At 28.6% G+C, this 17509-nt stretch overlaps 2 protein-coding genes and 1 non-coding gene across 3 annotated transcripts; 1 reads left to right on the top strand and 2 right to left on the bottom strand.

The window, feature by feature from the left end:
• Nucleotides 1-454: 454 nt before the first annotated feature.
• Nucleotides 455-527, bottom strand: Trnam-cau. Its single transcript has one exon. It is a non-coding gene; the product is annotated as a tRNA-Met (tRNA).
• Nucleotides 528-4141: 3614 nt separating this feature from the next.
• LOC111029969 (caspase-1-like) lies at nucleotides 4142-9725 on the top strand. The gene is made up of 5 exons (XM_022309277.1): nucleotides 4142-4633; nucleotides 4708-4821; nucleotides 6065-6321; nucleotides 6741-7037; nucleotides 8631-9725. Exons 1-5 carry the CDS (start codon nucleotides 4602-4604, stop codon nucleotides 8867-8869), a joined length of 939 nt encoding a protein of 312 aa, XP_022164969.1. The 5' UTR covers nucleotides 4142-4601; the 3' UTR covers nucleotides 8870-9725.
• Nucleotides 9726-13360: 3635 nt separating this feature from the next.
• On the bottom strand, nucleotides 13361-17288 carry LOC111026843. The gene is made up of 4 exons (XM_022305035.1): nucleotides 17230-17288; nucleotides 14573-15209; nucleotides 13856-14338; nucleotides 13361-13774 (listed from the first exon to the last, which is right to left on the bottom strand). Exons 1-4 carry the CDS (start codon nucleotides 17286-17288, stop codon nucleotides 13361-13363), a joined length of 1593 nt encoding a protein of 530 aa, XP_022160727.1.
• Nucleotides 17289-17509: the final 221 nt, after the last annotated feature.

The following is a 17509-nucleotide window of genomic DNA, read 5'->3' on the forward strand; positions in this document are numbered from 1 at the left end:
TATAGTTGTTTTTAGAATAACATATTTCAAATTGTAAATAAATAGCTAATTAATAATTATAGATAAATCTAAGTTAATAGGTATATTGGAATACGTATCATACATTATTTTCCAATTTAAGTGTAGGTACTCAGAAAAATATTTACGACTACACCACTGCCTATAACTATTTAGTTGTTTTTCTGCAGATTATTCTAATAATACTTAATATATTTTTGTAAAAATGTCCTTAAATCCGAAAAAAATACAATATTTAATTATATTAGACAACAGTCAACATTACTCACATCAGTAAACACTTATTAGTAGGTATACAACTTATATGAAGTTAATAATACAGTTCAAAATGATTTAAGTTAACTAAATCTTACTAGGTTTGTGCTTATCATTCGTAATTCGTAAATAATAAACTTAAATACAGCAGACAAAGGGCAAAAAAATGAGAAAAAATTATTGCCCCAGGTGAGGATCGAACTCACGACCTTAAGATTATGAGACTTACGCGCTGCCTACTGCGCCACCGAGGCAGTTATTTCCAAAGTTAAATTATCACTGTACTAAACAATAAACATCATGTTGATTATAATAATACAAAAATTATAAAAATCATAATATTATAGAAAATAATGCAATTGTATATTTGTATTGGTTCTACATGTTTACTTATCACGTGCACAGGCCGCAAACTTTAAAATTACTTAGTGCCCATACATTATCATCAGAGAACTATTTAATTTTTTTGCAAATTCATTTTAAAAATATAATCTAAAATGGAATTTGGTAATTTAGGTAGGTACTTATATTTATGATTTTATGACAAATATATGAGTATAATATACTTGGTATAACAATTTGTCTACAGTAAATAGAGTAATAATAAACTCAAAATCACAGATTTCTATGGAATGAGCGACCCATTGAACTATCGTCATTATTTGTTCTAGTCTTCTAGAGATTCTATAATAGGCAACATATTATCTTAGAATTACATTTGTATGTAAAGCGATATGCATAACATGTTTTTATTGAATCTGAAATTTCACTATGGACGACAGTACGACACTGCTCTGACGTTAGTGTTATACTGTAATAGTGTATATTATTAGCTACTTATGGCATATAAAACTGTTTTTCTTGTACTACATCACCAAATTCTGACTTCTCTAATAAATTCCAAGATTCAGGGCTCATTACGGGTACATTTGGAATTTTATCTTTATAAAAATTAAAAACTATTTTACAGCGATTCAGGTATGGCCCGTTTTGAATCGTGCACAACCACTTTCTCCCAGTGTACTCTAACAGTGTACTTACGATGAGCTAAAATGTAATTATGGACAATATTGAACATTGCACTATAATGTACCTATTTTTCCTATACATTCTGCCGCGTGCGCAGGGCAACACAATATATTTGTGCGAAAAATGTGGTATAGCTAGTTATTTAAAGTTATTATTTATAACATATTATTACCTACTAACTGACAACTTTTATTATCCGGCGTTTCCCGGGGCCACAAGGGTCTGGTAGAATAAATATTATCTAAACCTTCCTTAATTTGTCCAAATCGAAATACAAATATTTAATACATAAACCTCATCTATAAACTTTGCCCCCAATATATTATTATAATAACTGTCCAGTTCAGCGATATTCAAATAGGCTTTGAATAGCAATATAATTGGAGCAAAAAATATCCCTTCAAAAAGACGTGACCATAGTAAACAGTGATAAGTGATAGAGAGCAGCCTGTTTTACATTTGCACCCGTTAATACCCATATTTACGTGTCTGTATGATTCTTCAATAATTCTTGAATTTTTTTCACAAAACAAAATTCTACTCACTACATTTCAATTTAATTTATGGAACAAATGCACTTTACCGCGCCCCTCATGAATTTCGAAATTTTTTTTTAAAAAAAGACATGTTTTTCAAAACTGATTTCGAAACTGCTTAAATTTAAGTTGAACAGTTATAGCCTTCCAAATAGGTAGTTTGCATGCGTGCCACACTACTGCCCCGTGAAGCACATAAAACCACATAATCTGCTAGCGTTGCCACTCGCTCGCTGCGTTGCGCTCGGAAAAAAAAAAAGAAAATATCTCTCGACTTGTTTTGCAAAACCACCATGGATAAGCCTCGGAATTAAACAATGTTCGAGATTTTAACATAGTCGATGGCCAGTCTGTTGAACTAACATAAGTATATAAGTATATTATAGTAATTCGCCTACCGGCTCCGGACACCAAACTTGAGTTGCTTCGAGCGGCACTGCGGCAGTGAAGTAGTGTGGCACGCATGCGTATAAACGTAAAATCACATATATTGGAAGACTACAACTTCCAAAATAATGGTTTCCGCAAAAAATTCAAACATTTACGAAATCAGCGCTGAAAAACTTATCTTTCCAAAAAAAATTGAAATTCATGAGGGGCGTGGTGGGTCAAGTACATTTTAGCTTAAAATTGTAATTCTTAAACGTTAAACCAATTAATATAGTTAATAAATCTTAAATATAGTATACATATTATATGAAAATAGTAAAAATTGTATTAATTACCGCAACTCAATGTTTTCATGGCAAGTAGCGGTGTCGATGCCCAAAATCAGTGGCGATTTTTAGTTAAATATTTGTCTTGTATAATTGTATGTAAAGTCGATACTTATCTCTTCAGCAAAAACTTCTATAACTTTATTATTAAAATTTAAAATCAGAAATATTCATAACGAATTTTTTTTTCAAAAGATTTTCTACTGAACTCATATTTGAAGAAAAAATTATGTGTACTAACACTACTAACTACAAAGAGGAAAGAATTCAATTCAGAATGACGGGTAAAATATATATAAACATTTACTATGAAATAATATCGACCATTTGATGCAGAAATCAGATTACAAAATACAAATGGAAAAACCTCAAAATTAATCGTAGATAACGTTTTATTTAAATCGGTTAGCAGTACTAACTACTAAGTAGTAACAAAAACTGCACACCGAGTTGCAATGTATTTAGCGATCCCCACTCGAAAACCATACGTATTTTAGACGGGCGCGCGGTGCTGTCACTGTTGCGCACCGATTGGTGTGTGCATTTCGCCTAACTGTTTTTACTTTAGGAACAGTAATATTATGTTCACGACATAATAGTTGCTTACCGAAAAAGGCTGTAGAATAATTTTTTTTTTAATAGCACACCGATATTTTTAAATAGCAATTTACAAGGGTTGTTAAGTTTTAAAAAAATAAAAAATATTATTTTGATAAAATGGCACGTGGTGCGCTTGCACCTGCGCACCTACGCACGAGCCGCCACTGCCCAAAATGAATAATGTTAATTAAATAATTAATGTAATTGTAATTATATGTAATTATGTTTGACTGGTTCTGGACCAGTGCTTCACCCGTTCGTCCGTACAGTGATGTTCCCTAAAATATTAAACCAACACCTGCATATTCAAGTCAAATATATTTAAGTTAATTGAAAAATACAAATATTTATTTTGTTAAAATATATGTTGTACAATTGTTTTTAATAAATCATAAATGTGTTGACGTAATCTAATACAATGATTAAATATTGATTTATTGAAGTAGGTAATGGGTATAGCCGGTATAGATACCTACTTAACTAATTCCGTGTGATCTGAAAAACTTCCTTATGGAATTTTATGTGACCGAATACCCGCTGTAGTGCGCGATTATAAAAAATGAGGGCAAATCGGTGGCAGTGTGACACGCAAAAAAATGTTAAGGACACATAAATAATTAATAATGTTATTTTAATTATTACATTTTTCAAATATATTTAAATTAAAATGTTCTTTTTAATTATAATAAATTATTTTTCATAACTTAATTTAGGGGAAACAAATTGAGTAATCTTTGTCTTTTGGCACACAAGCACGTAGGTAACGTTGGTATAATTTTCCATCCATCCATTTTATCCTAATTATTATAGTAGGCATTTGAAAAAAAATTGTAAGAAAGTTTTTGACGCGGAAAAATGCTTATCAAAAACGGGAAATTTTGATTGTAAGGGAATATTGGTAATTTGCATCTAACATCACTGAATTGCGATAACAATGGTGGTCAGTTGGCTAGTGTCATCTAGTGGTGTTTGATGATTCACAAGTCACAACAACAACAACAACAACAGCAACAACTTACAAGCAGTGACATACTATAATTACTAATATTGTATAGTTGGTACTTGGTAGTTGTCAGTTGATAGTTGATACTACATATTTACTGACGACGGACGACTAATAAATTGGAACAAAGTCTGGACCCGAATAAAATTCGATCACTGAGAACAATTATTGCTCATTAGTCATTAGTCATTACTCACTGGCTACTCTCCAGTCTCAAGTCTCAAATCTCACTATTCTGGAATCCTGCACTGTTTACAAAACCAGCGATCAGAGTATCAGACTACAATTTCGCATCGAATTTTGACGTTATTTGCCAAATCACTGCCTCGACGAATTAATTTTAAGAATTTCTCTTTATCGGTTAAATATAATATTATTGTAATATCTATACCTAGAATCCTTCCTTAATTATCGTGTATCAATATATTCGATTTTGATTTCGCGATGGAGAAAAAAGGAAACACCGAACATTTGCAGTGAGTTGACGATTTTTTTTTTTTATTATTGTTTTTAATTTTTTCTTCATATCAATACCTTTCTATTATTTCAGATACGAAAATGGCAACTCCGTCACTACAAACTGCAGCACACAGACAACGCAATTTGATGGATTAACCGAGTTGCACCAACCTTCCCACGACACGGCAGACGCTTTTGGTTCATTGTGAGTGATCGCTATTTCTAATTATTTAATTGATTCCCTTTTCTGGTCTTTACACAAGAGACATTTTTCATTAATATTATTAGAAATTATTATAATGTCTGATCAACTTCATTTCTGCTAGGACAGTCCTAGTTTAACTTGTTATCGAATAAAACATTTCAAGGCGATTTACCAAAGTTGATTTGGTTTTGGATCCTCAGATATTGATCCATTCTTATCTAATTTTAATTATACAATACTTATACTAAGTTAAATGGAAATATTTTGCTTAATACATACTTTGATTTGTTGAAAATAATTGATTCAATTTTTCGCAACTTATATTTTGGCATTGAAATACATAATATATATGTATACAGTATATATAGAGTAATGGGACAAACATGGTGAGGACTATGTTAGGCCTTACTCAATTCCCACCATTTTCATCTTACCAAATTCGGAACCCTTTGTATGTAGTGAATACAAAATATTTTAAACAAGGAAGTACTTTTCAATAATACTTGAATGTCGTCATACTTGACATAACAGTACCTATTATGTTTTATTTACTTAACTGGACATATAATTAGTATTTACTTACCTTCTTAACATCTTATTTATTGTTAGTTGATTATTATACATTAATTATCTATAAATTGTATTATATTATGTTATTTTCATGTTAAAAATTCAGAAGCGGGAACTTTCTCAAACATTTGATAGGCAACTGTTTTAGGTAAGCCACTGTATTGTTTAGGCATATTATCAAAATTAGTATTGTATTATTGTTAATATCTTATTATTCAAAAGCAAAAGTAAGTTGTTATAAATATAAAAGATTATATCTGGAAAATGGAAATCGCTAAGGTAGTTTTCTATACCTAGTTAAAATTCATTAATTTAATAACTGTATTAATGTTCACATTTTTGAGATATTTTGATTTAAATATACAATAAAAATAAATCAATTTTTTAAATCCAAAATCATCTTAAGTTAGCTTATTATAAACAGAAGATAGTAAATAAACAATTATGGTTTCTTTTGTATGAACGCTAAGTGTTATCATTGAGTAAATATTGTATATACTATATTATACAATATATACTCAATGATGTTAAATATAAGTATTAAGTACCAATAATCATTAATTAAATACTTCAGTATTATTATCTTTTGTATAATAGCCTTTCCGATTTGAATTTAAATATATTCTCTGTGTAAACATATAGGTGGTAATTTACAATTGTTTTATAATTATAGATTTAAAAGTACACCTCGTCAAGGTTACGGCATTAGTTCAACAGATAAGGATGCATGGTATTACAATATGCATCATAAGTATCGTGGAAAAGCTATAATATTTAATCACGAAAACTTTCAAATTAGAGATCTTAAATCTAGAGCTGGAACTGGATTAGATTGTATTAATTTAGAGGCGTCCTTAAAAAACCTTGGATTTGATGTTACGCCGTATGTTGATTTAACATTAGATGAACTGGATAAAAAACTTGACAATTGTATGTATACTTGTTTATTAAACCTTTTTGATATTATCCAATATACATTTATTATTTATTCAAAATATATTGATTGCCTTTCATATTTTATTCCTATTGCCATAGATTAAAGAACACTATAGATATGCAGTGCCCATACTATATATTATAATCCTTTATTGCTCATTATTTTAATTTAGTTTTGACTTACTAGTTGCACAGTGGCCAGTGTAGATGAGAAATAATCAAATATTGATCTACTCATCTACTACCACTATGCACCACAATGAAGTCAAATCCAAATTAAAAAAATAGGTAAATTTTGATTGCATTGGCATTGCCTATCTATAGTGTTATTTAATCTATACTATAGAATACTATTTTCTTCACCGACAAATTTGATTCGTATTTTATATTTTTTAATTTATTTCTTTTTACAGGGGCTAAAGAAGATTATACCAATTATGATTGTCTTTTGATGGCAGTTTTATCTCATGGGGAACAAGGCATTATTTATGCTAAAGATGGAGCTTATAAACCGGAAGATAATCTTTGGGGACGATTTACTGGTGACAAATGTGTTACATTAGCTGGAAAACCAAAGCTTTTTTTTATACAGGCTTGTCAAGGAGACAGATTGGATGGTGGAGTTCAGTTAAGAACACAAGTTGATGGATCTTCTTCATTCAAAATACCCGTTTATGCCGATTTTCTTATAGCGTACTCTACAATTCCTGGTTAGTAGTTATTATAGGTAGGCTAGGCTAGGGTTATGGCCAGGGTCCGGGCTTTTAGGCTAAATATTGAAGATAAAAGGCTATATAAGGTATATGATGTTATATGTATAATTTATTACTCTGAAAAAACACACAAATATTCTTTATATTATCTATAGAATAAATGAGAAAAATATGCAAAAATAATCTAACATCAAATAACATCAGAAAATGCTTTAATGGAGCACAAAACACAAAAAATATGTTTTTCAATTTGAAATTAATAATCGACCCTAAGAAAAATGGTGTATGTTTAACATTTCTACTAGCATTTTTCAATAAGTTATGAAGAATTGAACAAAAAAAGGTGTGACGTCATTGGGCATATTGCCTATCTCAAATGTGTAAAAGTTTCTTACTTGACACTATAATTTAATTACTTTTAAAGTATATTTTTGAATTTTTGTTGTATATTTGTGATATTGTATTTTTATGCACTGAAGACTCTTAAGTGGAACTAGAATTTGTCTATAGTTTCCAGTTTTTGTTTAATATTTAAAATATTATAAAATAAATTTGTGTTACATATAACTGTAACTGCAGCTGTCACTTATCGCGGCTCAACATAACTGGTCATTCTTGATTTCTTGATATTTAATAAAAACTAAATGTGTAAATAGCAGTTCTTATACTTCTATCGCCTTCAGCAAAAAAAAAAAAACACATTTATACATAAATAAGACTTTAAGGGTGGTAAATTATTGTGGAAGATAGGTAATTATATCGACATAGGCCAAATAACAAAACCCAGCTATTCTATGCACCCTAATATCACCTTAAGCAATGTTTTTTTCCGTTGTTTTCAATAGTTCTGATTACTATAGTTCAATATTAAATAATAACTTACAGAAAACCTTTTTTTGTGTTGTGTGCTCTTTTAATAATTTACATTTTTAAAACTTTTTTTTTGTTTTTAACAAAGTTTATACCTTTGTTTTTGTTTTTTAAACATTTATAAAAGAATTATGTATTATTTTAATATAAAAAATAGTGAGAAAAAATCACTAATTGTTGTAATGTTTTAAATGTATTAAATTATTAATATAATTAATAAATAAATTTGGTTTCAAAAATAAAATGAATAAATATTTTTTTTCATAATTTGCAATATATCCCATGATAATATCACTGATTAAATAAAACTGTTTTATATAATCTGTAATAATATTATGCTAAATATACTAAATATTCCCCAACTGCTAAAATATTCTGAAATATTAAAAAAAAAATTTCCCTTGGAAATTGTGTTGAATGAATCATCCACATGTTTTATTATTTTAAAACTGCATAGAAACATAAATATCTGGACTCTCGTTATAACTATAATATATGTATTGTATTGTATTTTTAAATGAATAAGAACTTAAACTTTTAATTCAAAATATGCGCTTGCAACAAAATTATGGTTTAGATAATTTTGGTGTTTTTATTTATTTAAGTTGAAGTTTTTTTGAATTTAATGTAAATAATATTATATTAAGATAAATAATTTATTTTTTATTTTTATGTTAAATTATATTTTCTTCACATTTCATTAATTTTATCTTTTTTCAGGTTTTTATTCTTGGCGGAATACTCAAAAAGGCTCTTGGTTTATGCAAGCTCTTTGTGATGCTTTCAATAGATATGGTTATCAACTAGACCTTTTAACTATTCTGACATTTGTGAATCGTCAAGTGGCTCTGGACTATGAATCTAATGTTCCTGGTACTGTTCAAATGCACCAGCAGAAACAAATACCATGCATTACATCAATGTTAACAAGATTAGTAAAATTTGAAAAGAAAAATTAAAAATGTACATTCATTAATAACATTCCTGTTGAATAAGAAAAGTATGGTTGTTGTACACCCCATAGAACATTCATTAAAGCACAAGTCTTAATGTAAATCGTTTTGATTTACTAAATTATAATTTATTTAGAAACTGGTTCAGAACAATTGTGTTATTAGAATCTCAATTATTTTTAACTAATATCTGATATCAGTTTTAAATTACAGTTTTAGAAAATCATTAGTACTGTTTTCAATTAAGTATTATTCAAAAATGTGTTCAAAATTATAAAAGATTTAAAGTTAAGCATAAAAGATACTGTGATTTAAACTCTCGCTAATTTACTTTAAGTAACTAAAACTACTTTTCGATAGTACTTAATTTTTTTAAATAGACGATAATATTATATTATCGTAGAACAAACCTGATGAACTAGTGATATGTTTTTTTTTATATATTTTTCAATTTTTTGGTTAGTTTATTATTAAAGAATTTTACCAAAAACAATTCTTACGAATCAATTTTGTTATAACATTGAATAACTATAACAATATATATTTTATTCCCATATCATTTATATTAATCTACCTCTTTACTATTATTTGTAGTATTTTATAATAAAATTATGAATATTTATAAGTTATCCTAAATACACCTTAATCACAATAGTTATATGTACTTAATCTTAGTTATTAGTTTATATTTTACTAAAATTAGTCATTTGTATTATTAATATAAGAATACATTTATAATATTTTTGTTTAAAAACTCATTTAATTTATTTTTTAATTATTTTTTCCACACATTAAATTTAACTCTGAAGTCATTCAGTCATATGGAAATGACTAAATTATTTGCAAACTATAGAGTGATTAACAATTTGCTCATTCCAGTCTTTCAAATTAAGTTTTGATGTAATGCTCTATTACTTAATTGCTTCATTAAATCTCATTCCTAACTTTTTTTAAGTGTAAGTATGGAAAAATAATTATAATATTAATCAACAAAATAAAAATTCATGTTTTCATATTTTTGTACTAAGTAATTCAATAATGTTTTACATTTGAAAGTGAGTTATTTTTTTAGACATAAATTGTATTTTTTCATAATAAGACATTGTTACACCTATTTTATATTTTATACATTATTGATTTTAGTCTTGAATAATATTTTGTTTTAATAAACATACTTTTGTGATTATTTTTGTATATTACTTATTTTAGATTCTGAGCGGAGTACTGTATTAGTTTTACAATGATGTGTGATGATTTTTGAAATAATCATTTTCAATGATTACTATCTCATATTATATTCCTTCACATTCGTCATTCGTTATTAACTAACTTTACCGCATTGTATCAAAAATAGTATAAATTTGTTCTTTAGCCATATTATACATTTGTAACACACCAAGAAACTAAAAGATTAAATATAAACTCAAAATGTGTAGGTATAAGAACTTAATTTTATTTAATGTACCTACCAATGTTTTTTTTTAAATTATCGGCAGTGTGCTTTGTTCACAAACCTTTTTGATTGCTAATGTTGCCAATCAAAATACCATTTTTTCTATACTTAGGTGCTGAACTCCCACTAGACCACGATAGAACGGTTGTGATGTTTAACAGTTTAACACAATTAATTTTCAGACTATAATTTATATTTTATTTTCGACATCATTAGTATTCAGTAATCACTAATTTTAATTTTGATTGTGTAAGAGGCCGAAAAAATATGTTTCTTAATGTCAAAATTATCAATGTTAAAATCCTAATATTAAATACAACTAATTAGGTAGGTAATTACATTTAAATATTTAATGAAATGTACATTTACGATTTACGATTAGGTATATTGTAATATATTGTATATGATGTACCTATTTAAAATGAAAAAGTCAATAAAAAAATAAGACTTCCTATATAATTATTAAAAAGATATGACCAAAATTCAAAATTAGTAATAGAAAAAAATATGATTATAAAATTATTTACACTGTACTTTTGCCAATTATTGCTGCTAGAGGATCCAAAATTTTAAGCCCTGAATCGTGGAATGTAGACAGAGGAATGTAAGACATGATTTGATTTTATATTATTGCGGAATAATTAATTATATTGCATATAGTTTGTATGATAATTAATAACAGGTACTTAAATGTATATAGTCATATCATATCTATCAAAGTATCAAACTTCCACGAACATTAATAATTTTCACACGACTGCACTAACAACACTTAGTGTGCATTAAAGTGTGTTCGCCATATCTAAGTAGGTAAATACCTGCACTCGTTACCGTAAGTACCTGCGTAGGTACATGTTCACACACAGACACAGACTGTAAACGGTGAAAAAAAACCGTTTTGATCAGTACGATCTATACATAATACATATTATGTACAAATGATACGTTGGTATTGTACTTCTTAATCGCGTGCGTAAACAATCGCAGTGAATTTAGAACAAACGATGCCCTTGAATTGAAATTATTAGGCATATAATGTACTTCAACGTGTATGCCGCACATACTACAGACTTATAAATTATAATTGTTTTTTCTTTTCTATTTGTTCGAACAATTGGTAAACGGCACTCGCGGTACCGATTTAATTATGTGGTTGATTGCCGATTGGTATAATATAACACCTATATACCTGGTATAAGTATAGACTAAATTATAGACTACAATAGGTTTAGACGAAAATCGTTATCATATTTTTGCAAAGCAGAATAGATTTTTTTCTGGACGAAGGTGATGCGAATAATACTATGTAGATAATTATCTATACAATCGTCAGAGAGATCATATCATAGGTTATTCGTACTTCGTAGACTCTGGAGGTTTATTGTCTCACACTTTCGCTGTCATCATACTTATTAGTTATTTCCTACATGCCTACATCATCCTATAAATAATACGTATTTGTAAGTTTAACCAAAATTATATTATGTGTGTGTTTGGGGGGGGGGGGGGAAATCTAAAAGTTGAAATACTCGAAAAACTGAAAAACTTCGGGGTGTGGGAGGTAGTCTCTCCCACAGACTCAACGTTAGTACATCATGCTGACTTAATAGATAATTTAGTTATTACCAAGGTAGGTACTTCTTATTATTTCTTAGAGTTGACTAGCTGATGACGATGCTTGTACGCTACTTAAGTAAGGCACCATTAAAAAGTATCTATATTGCATAGTGTCATTAAGTCATGAAGCATGACCTACAGCTCCTATTTCTATAATATATACCTATTATATAAATGTACATCTAGTGACAGGAACTCAGTTTATTTTACCGATATTTTTTTATCATATTCACTATATTATTTTACTATTTTTATTTTTACTTATATCAATTTATTAGCTTAATATAAAAATGCTATGGTCATGACCAGGGCTCGAGACTTATAGCACTAAAAAATCATGAAATATGCGCTATTATATGCACCGAAAAATGTAAAATGTGCGCTATAATATGCACTCAAAATATGAAAATATGCTTTAAAAATTATTTATTTAAAATTTTTATTTAGACATTTATGAATTTATAATTATTAAAATTTAAAGAAAAATTTTTTTATAATTTTACAGTTTTAATTTTCTACAAATAATGACTTAAAAATCTTTCCTGCTCTCATTAATTTGTATGTGTCAAATTTTGTCAATCTGTAAAATATAATTATTTAAAATCAATAAATCATTAAAAAGTAACTTACAGTTTGTACCTTCATAATTTCACTGTATTATTATGTATTTCCGAATATTTTCAAACTTGAAAGATCTTCTGTTATTGCTTAATAATGTTTTGTACACGGAAAATGAGCGCTCTACATCGACCGATGTGATGGGAGCGTTAGACCATTATTTTTTTCAAAAACATTTTTTAGTTTTGACTGTATTTTTGACCCAATTTGACCACGTAGTGTTTCGAATGATTTTTCTACATCATTTATTATTTGAATTGAGTCAAATGATAACAAATCCTGTTCTTGTAGTTTTTTAAAGATGTAGTCAGAGTTGAAAAATTTGATTTGATAAAAATAAGGTCTGTATTTATACAGTTTTTATTGATGTATTTTTTTTCCTCTTTGATGCTGACTGCATCGTCATTGTCAAATTTTTCAAAAACAGAACGAATAATATTTAAATTATCGCAGTAATAAATATAGGCCGTTATCCATGTACCCCATCGGGTAATGATAGGTTCTGTAGGAAGACTTATTTATTATTTTTCACAATTTACTTTAATTTCACAGTATATTTGCAGACAGGCGCGGATCCAGCCCGAGATTAGGGGGGGGGGCGAATATTTTACATACAAAATAAAATATCTAATAAAATATAATATGTGGCCAAGCGCACATATTTGTGTTCAAAAATAACTTACACGAAACAGTTATGGTTAATACAACTTTATAATCAATTGATAAATTCCAAATAATGAACTTAAAACTAAAACATGAGCCATGAATATAAATATTAAAAAGATAAAAAACGTACATAGTCACTAAATTTAAATTACAAAATCAAGTCTTCTATTAGATTTTGCAAATACATCAATCACATCCTCAGAGTTTATTGTTATATCACGATGAGCATGTAGTAAAGCCAGTCCATTCAATCGATCTTCCGAAATTCTTGTTCTCATCCATGTCTTTATCCGCCTCAGAGATGAAAAATTGCGTTCTGCTGATGCAGTGGTCGCTGGTAATGTCAAAAGTATATTTAATAGAATATTGATTTCAGGAAAACAGTCGTAGTCACAACGTTTTAAAGCATCAACATGAGTCACAGGTAGTTGCTTTTCGTTGAGCCAATATTCGTGCCAAAGGGTTAATTCTCCAGTTATGCGTTTTTCAAATATATCATGAGATATATTTAAATAATTTGATACTACATCACCAAATTGATTAACCACGTTTAAAATCTTATTTTCTATTTTAGTCTTATCGTTAAAAATATCTTTTTTCTCAATTATATTTGGCAGGACTACATCAAGATCATATACTGATAGTGAAGCTTCGTCAAATCTTGATTCTAAATCAGCTAATAATTCATCCAAAAAAGGAATAAAAAGGACAATTTTATAGTATTTTTCAGCTGTTTCTACTTGAGGATTTTCTCTATTTTTCATCGAGCTTGTTAATCTTGGCATATTTATGTCTGATAGTCCTAAATTGACTAGCTTTTGTTTTGTGTTTTCAAATATTTTATTGAAACATTCATCACTGTTCAAACGCTTCTTTTTCAAAACGGAAATTACAGATTTAATTAATGTCGTAGCTGATAATTTATCTTGACTTTTAGATTGTAACAATTTAGCGATTGGTGATGTTATTATAAACATTTCAGAAACAATATTTAGCGTTAAAAGAAACTCAGGAGTAGTTACTGATTTAGATAAACAAAATGCCTTAGATGCGGTGCTAATATCATCCCAGTCTGATATTTCATCTAAAGCATCAATTATTGAACCTAGTCCTGAAGAGAACTGTAATATACAATCGTATTTTTCTACCCACCTAGTTTCACATAAAGATTGCAATGAGGAATTCAAAGTTTTTTTCAAAACAAAATTTTTTTTAGCTGAAGAACTGAAAAAATGTATAACTTCTTTTATCAAACCAAAAGCGTTTCTTATGAATTTGATTTTACATCCTTTCATAATCGATAAATTTAGCGCATGACTATAACATGAACATTTTATTGCGTTTTTCATTTTTACTCTTAACATATTTACAGCTCCACATTTTTCTGATAGCATGACAGAACAACCGTCTGTTGCTATTCCAACACATTTATCAAGAGGTAAACCAAATTTATCTAAAATATTTATTACTGATTTACTAATTAATTCACCGGTGATTTTTGGTTCAACTTCTCTTCCAGTATTACTATAATTATCCTGGTGGCAATCTAAAAAACCAATAAAATCCTCAAATACTTCATTTTCATAAACATACCGAATAACTGTAACTAGTTGAGAAATTTTTGACAAATCGGTTGTTTCATCGAAAATAACGCTGTAACATTTAGATTGTTTCACTCTGTCTAAAACTTTTTTCAAAATCAAATTTCCCATGATAAATATTAGTTCATTTTGTGTAGTTTTACTTATATATGTAGCTCTAGATTGAGTAGTTAAAAGATGATTTTTTAAAGTTTCGTCTCCAGCTGATATTCTGAAATTTAACAACTCTCTGAAATTTCCTTTATTTTCCGACGGAGTATCAGAATCGTCAAATAAACTACCATCATCACGATGCCCCCTAATAGCAATATTCTGTCGACCAAGAAATGCTATGGTTTCAATAATAGGTTTTAATCTAGCCCTATTTTCTAGAACTTGTTGATGACGTGCACTATTAAGTATATTAATTACTTCATTTTTAGGATTGTAATAATTATTTAAAAATGCTTTTCCATCTTGAATGGAGTTCTTATGATAAATATTTTTATTATGTGTTTCGAGGTACCCATCTTTCCCAAGTAATTTTGCGAATTTGATTAAAGGATTAGATACAAGACATTTTAAGGGCATTACGTTATTTGACCCAGTGCCAGTTTTCGTGTGATTAAAAATTGCACAGTAAATACAAAATAAACCTCCTTCTGATTTTGATAAAACAAGCCATTCATATTTATCTAAATGCTCTTTTTTCACATATCTTTTTTCAATACAACCATTTTTTTTATGTGTAGAAAAAAGATAGTTATAACAACTTGGTGGTTTCCAATGATTTTCTAATAATTCTTTTTTTACTAAATCCGTAATAATTGTTTTTGATTTTAAAACAAAGCCTATATCTAGTACATCATAAACATAATTAACTTCTTGTTTTAACTCACGTGGTTGCAGTTCCACACTATTTAAAGTATCTATGATAGAACTATTGTCAACATCGGCAGATATTTTTTCATACTCATTATTTGATGATGATTGATTACCTTTACTTGGTTTACTCGCTACATCATTTTCAATAATTTTGTTGGGGTCACTTTTATTTTTTTTTAAATAATTTAACATGAAATCCGCACTTCTTTTGGACATGGTAATATTATTTGAATTAAATACAGGCGAAGCGTAAACTTAATTGAAAAAATATTCAAAACTTGATAAATAAATCAAGTCGGTAATTAGACGAGACTGTAAAAATTATGAGATAAAATTACGAAAAAATATTTAAGAAAATATCACGACGCGATGATGTTTTGTTCATTACTGATAGCTATTTGCCGTACCGCCCGCACCGTGATAATGCTATGGCGTTGTCCATCGACTATCGTTATCGCTAATTCCAAGAATAGCTCTGAACGTATTACGTCAACATACCTAATTCTTATTATTATTATTTAGTATTTGAAATAAAACTATACTATAACTTTACAAGATTACAACTGTATATTATAAGAATAATATATAAATATAATATATTTATGTATACAATGATTGTCGAGATCGCCGTCATCGACAGTTTTCTGGGAAAAAATAACGATTACTTGTTAAAAATGAACGAAAATAAAATCCGAATCCACCGTTGAAAAGAAGACGTTTCACTGAATAACCACGTATATAAACGGAAGAATTGATCTGATAACCGAGTAAATTATAAGGCCAAAAATAAGCCTATACAAATTGACAATTGTCTACTACCCGTCGACTGCGGCACTCAACGTATTAAAATTAGTTTTAAATCTTTTTACTGGGCATTTTTCCTAAACAAAACACAGTTTACGGGGGGGGCGGCCGCCCCCTCCGCCCCCTACTGAATCCGCGCCTGTTTGCAGAAAAGAATAGATGAATCGTGTGAAAACGTATCTGAACCGAATTCTTGTACATAGTTTCTTAACCATCGGCCTAGTGATAATTTATCTTTTGGCATGGTACAAAAAATATGTATTAATGAAAAACAAAAAGCTGAACAAAGAAAAATGTATAAATTCACAAATTCACTATACGAATAAAAACGTACTTTACGTACATACGAGCGCAATCAAAAGTCGACGTAAACTAATCGATTACGTCGTTGTAGATCGGAACAGTCTATAATTATTGGGTGTATAAGTAAGTATGGTCGAAGTCGATAACAGAAACAACATTAAGATAAAAGATACGATAAACGGAATATTGTCTTGCATTGGGATATTTTAGGAATATTTTTTTCAATCGACAATGAGTTTTATAACGTCCCAAAACTCTCGATCACTGATTAGTGGCCGAAATATGTATTTTTGCAGGACTGTGTTTTCGATTTTTACATTAATTAGCAATAAATAGCAAAATAGTCGAAAAAATAGCAAAACTTTCAGAATATGCAAAAATATGCACTAAAAACTTTTGGTATTGAGTTCATTTTTGTCTGAAATGGATTTATTGCTTACTCTGCTATCTTTTCATAAACTACAAAAAGCAAATGCTTCCATTCTCGAGCCCTGGTCATGACTCATGAATAAGCTGATACTTTTTGGTTTTTAGCGAATCTGAATTCAAGGCTCTATTATATGAGGAGTTTATTCTCTTAAAGTATAAATATAAACCTTACAAGTTATCAGGTCCTTACTTAAACTTTTTTTAAACTTTTTAAAAAATAGAAAATAATTATTATTATTCTGGCTTACATTGTCCATCAATAATCTTATGAGCTGTGGATTGATTTACCAT

Source organism: Myzus persicae, unplaced genomic scaffold, assembly GCF_001856785.1.
Source record: "Myzus persicae strain clone G006 unplaced genomic scaffold, MPER_G0061.0, whole genome shotgun sequence".
NCBI lineage: Eukaryota > Metazoa > Arthropoda > Insecta > Hemiptera > Aphididae > Myzus > Myzus persicae.

What these genes read in the sequence shown, in the direction of transcription:
- LOC111026843 (XM_022305035.1), bottom strand. Translation starts at nt 17,288, where the DNA reads ATGACCAGGGCTCGAGAATGGAAGCATTTGCTTTTTGTAGTTTATGAA. An exon ending in GAGCTGTAAATATGTTAAGA is followed by an intron (nt 14,339 to 14,572) that starts GTAAAAATGAAA and finishes TGTATATTACAG; the next exon opens with TTCTCTTCAGGACTAGGTTC. An exon ending in TTGACGAAGCTTCACTATCA is followed by an intron (nt 13,775 to 13,855) that starts GTATATGATCTT and finishes ATAGAAAATAAG; the next exon opens with ATTTTAAACGTGGTTAATCA.
- LOC111029969 (XM_022309277.1), top strand. Translation starts at nt 4,602, where the DNA reads ATGGAGAAAAAAGGAAACACCGAACATTTGCA. An exon ending in GGATAAAAAACTTGACAATT is followed by an intron (nt 6,322 to 6,740) that starts GTATGTATACTT and finishes TTCTTTTTACAG; the next exon opens with GGGCTAAAGAAGATTATACC. An exon ending in AGCGTACTCTACAATTCCTG is followed by an intron (nt 7,038 to 8,630) that starts GTTAGTAGTTAT and finishes ATCTTTTTTCAG; the next exon opens with GTTTTTATTCTTGGCGGAAT.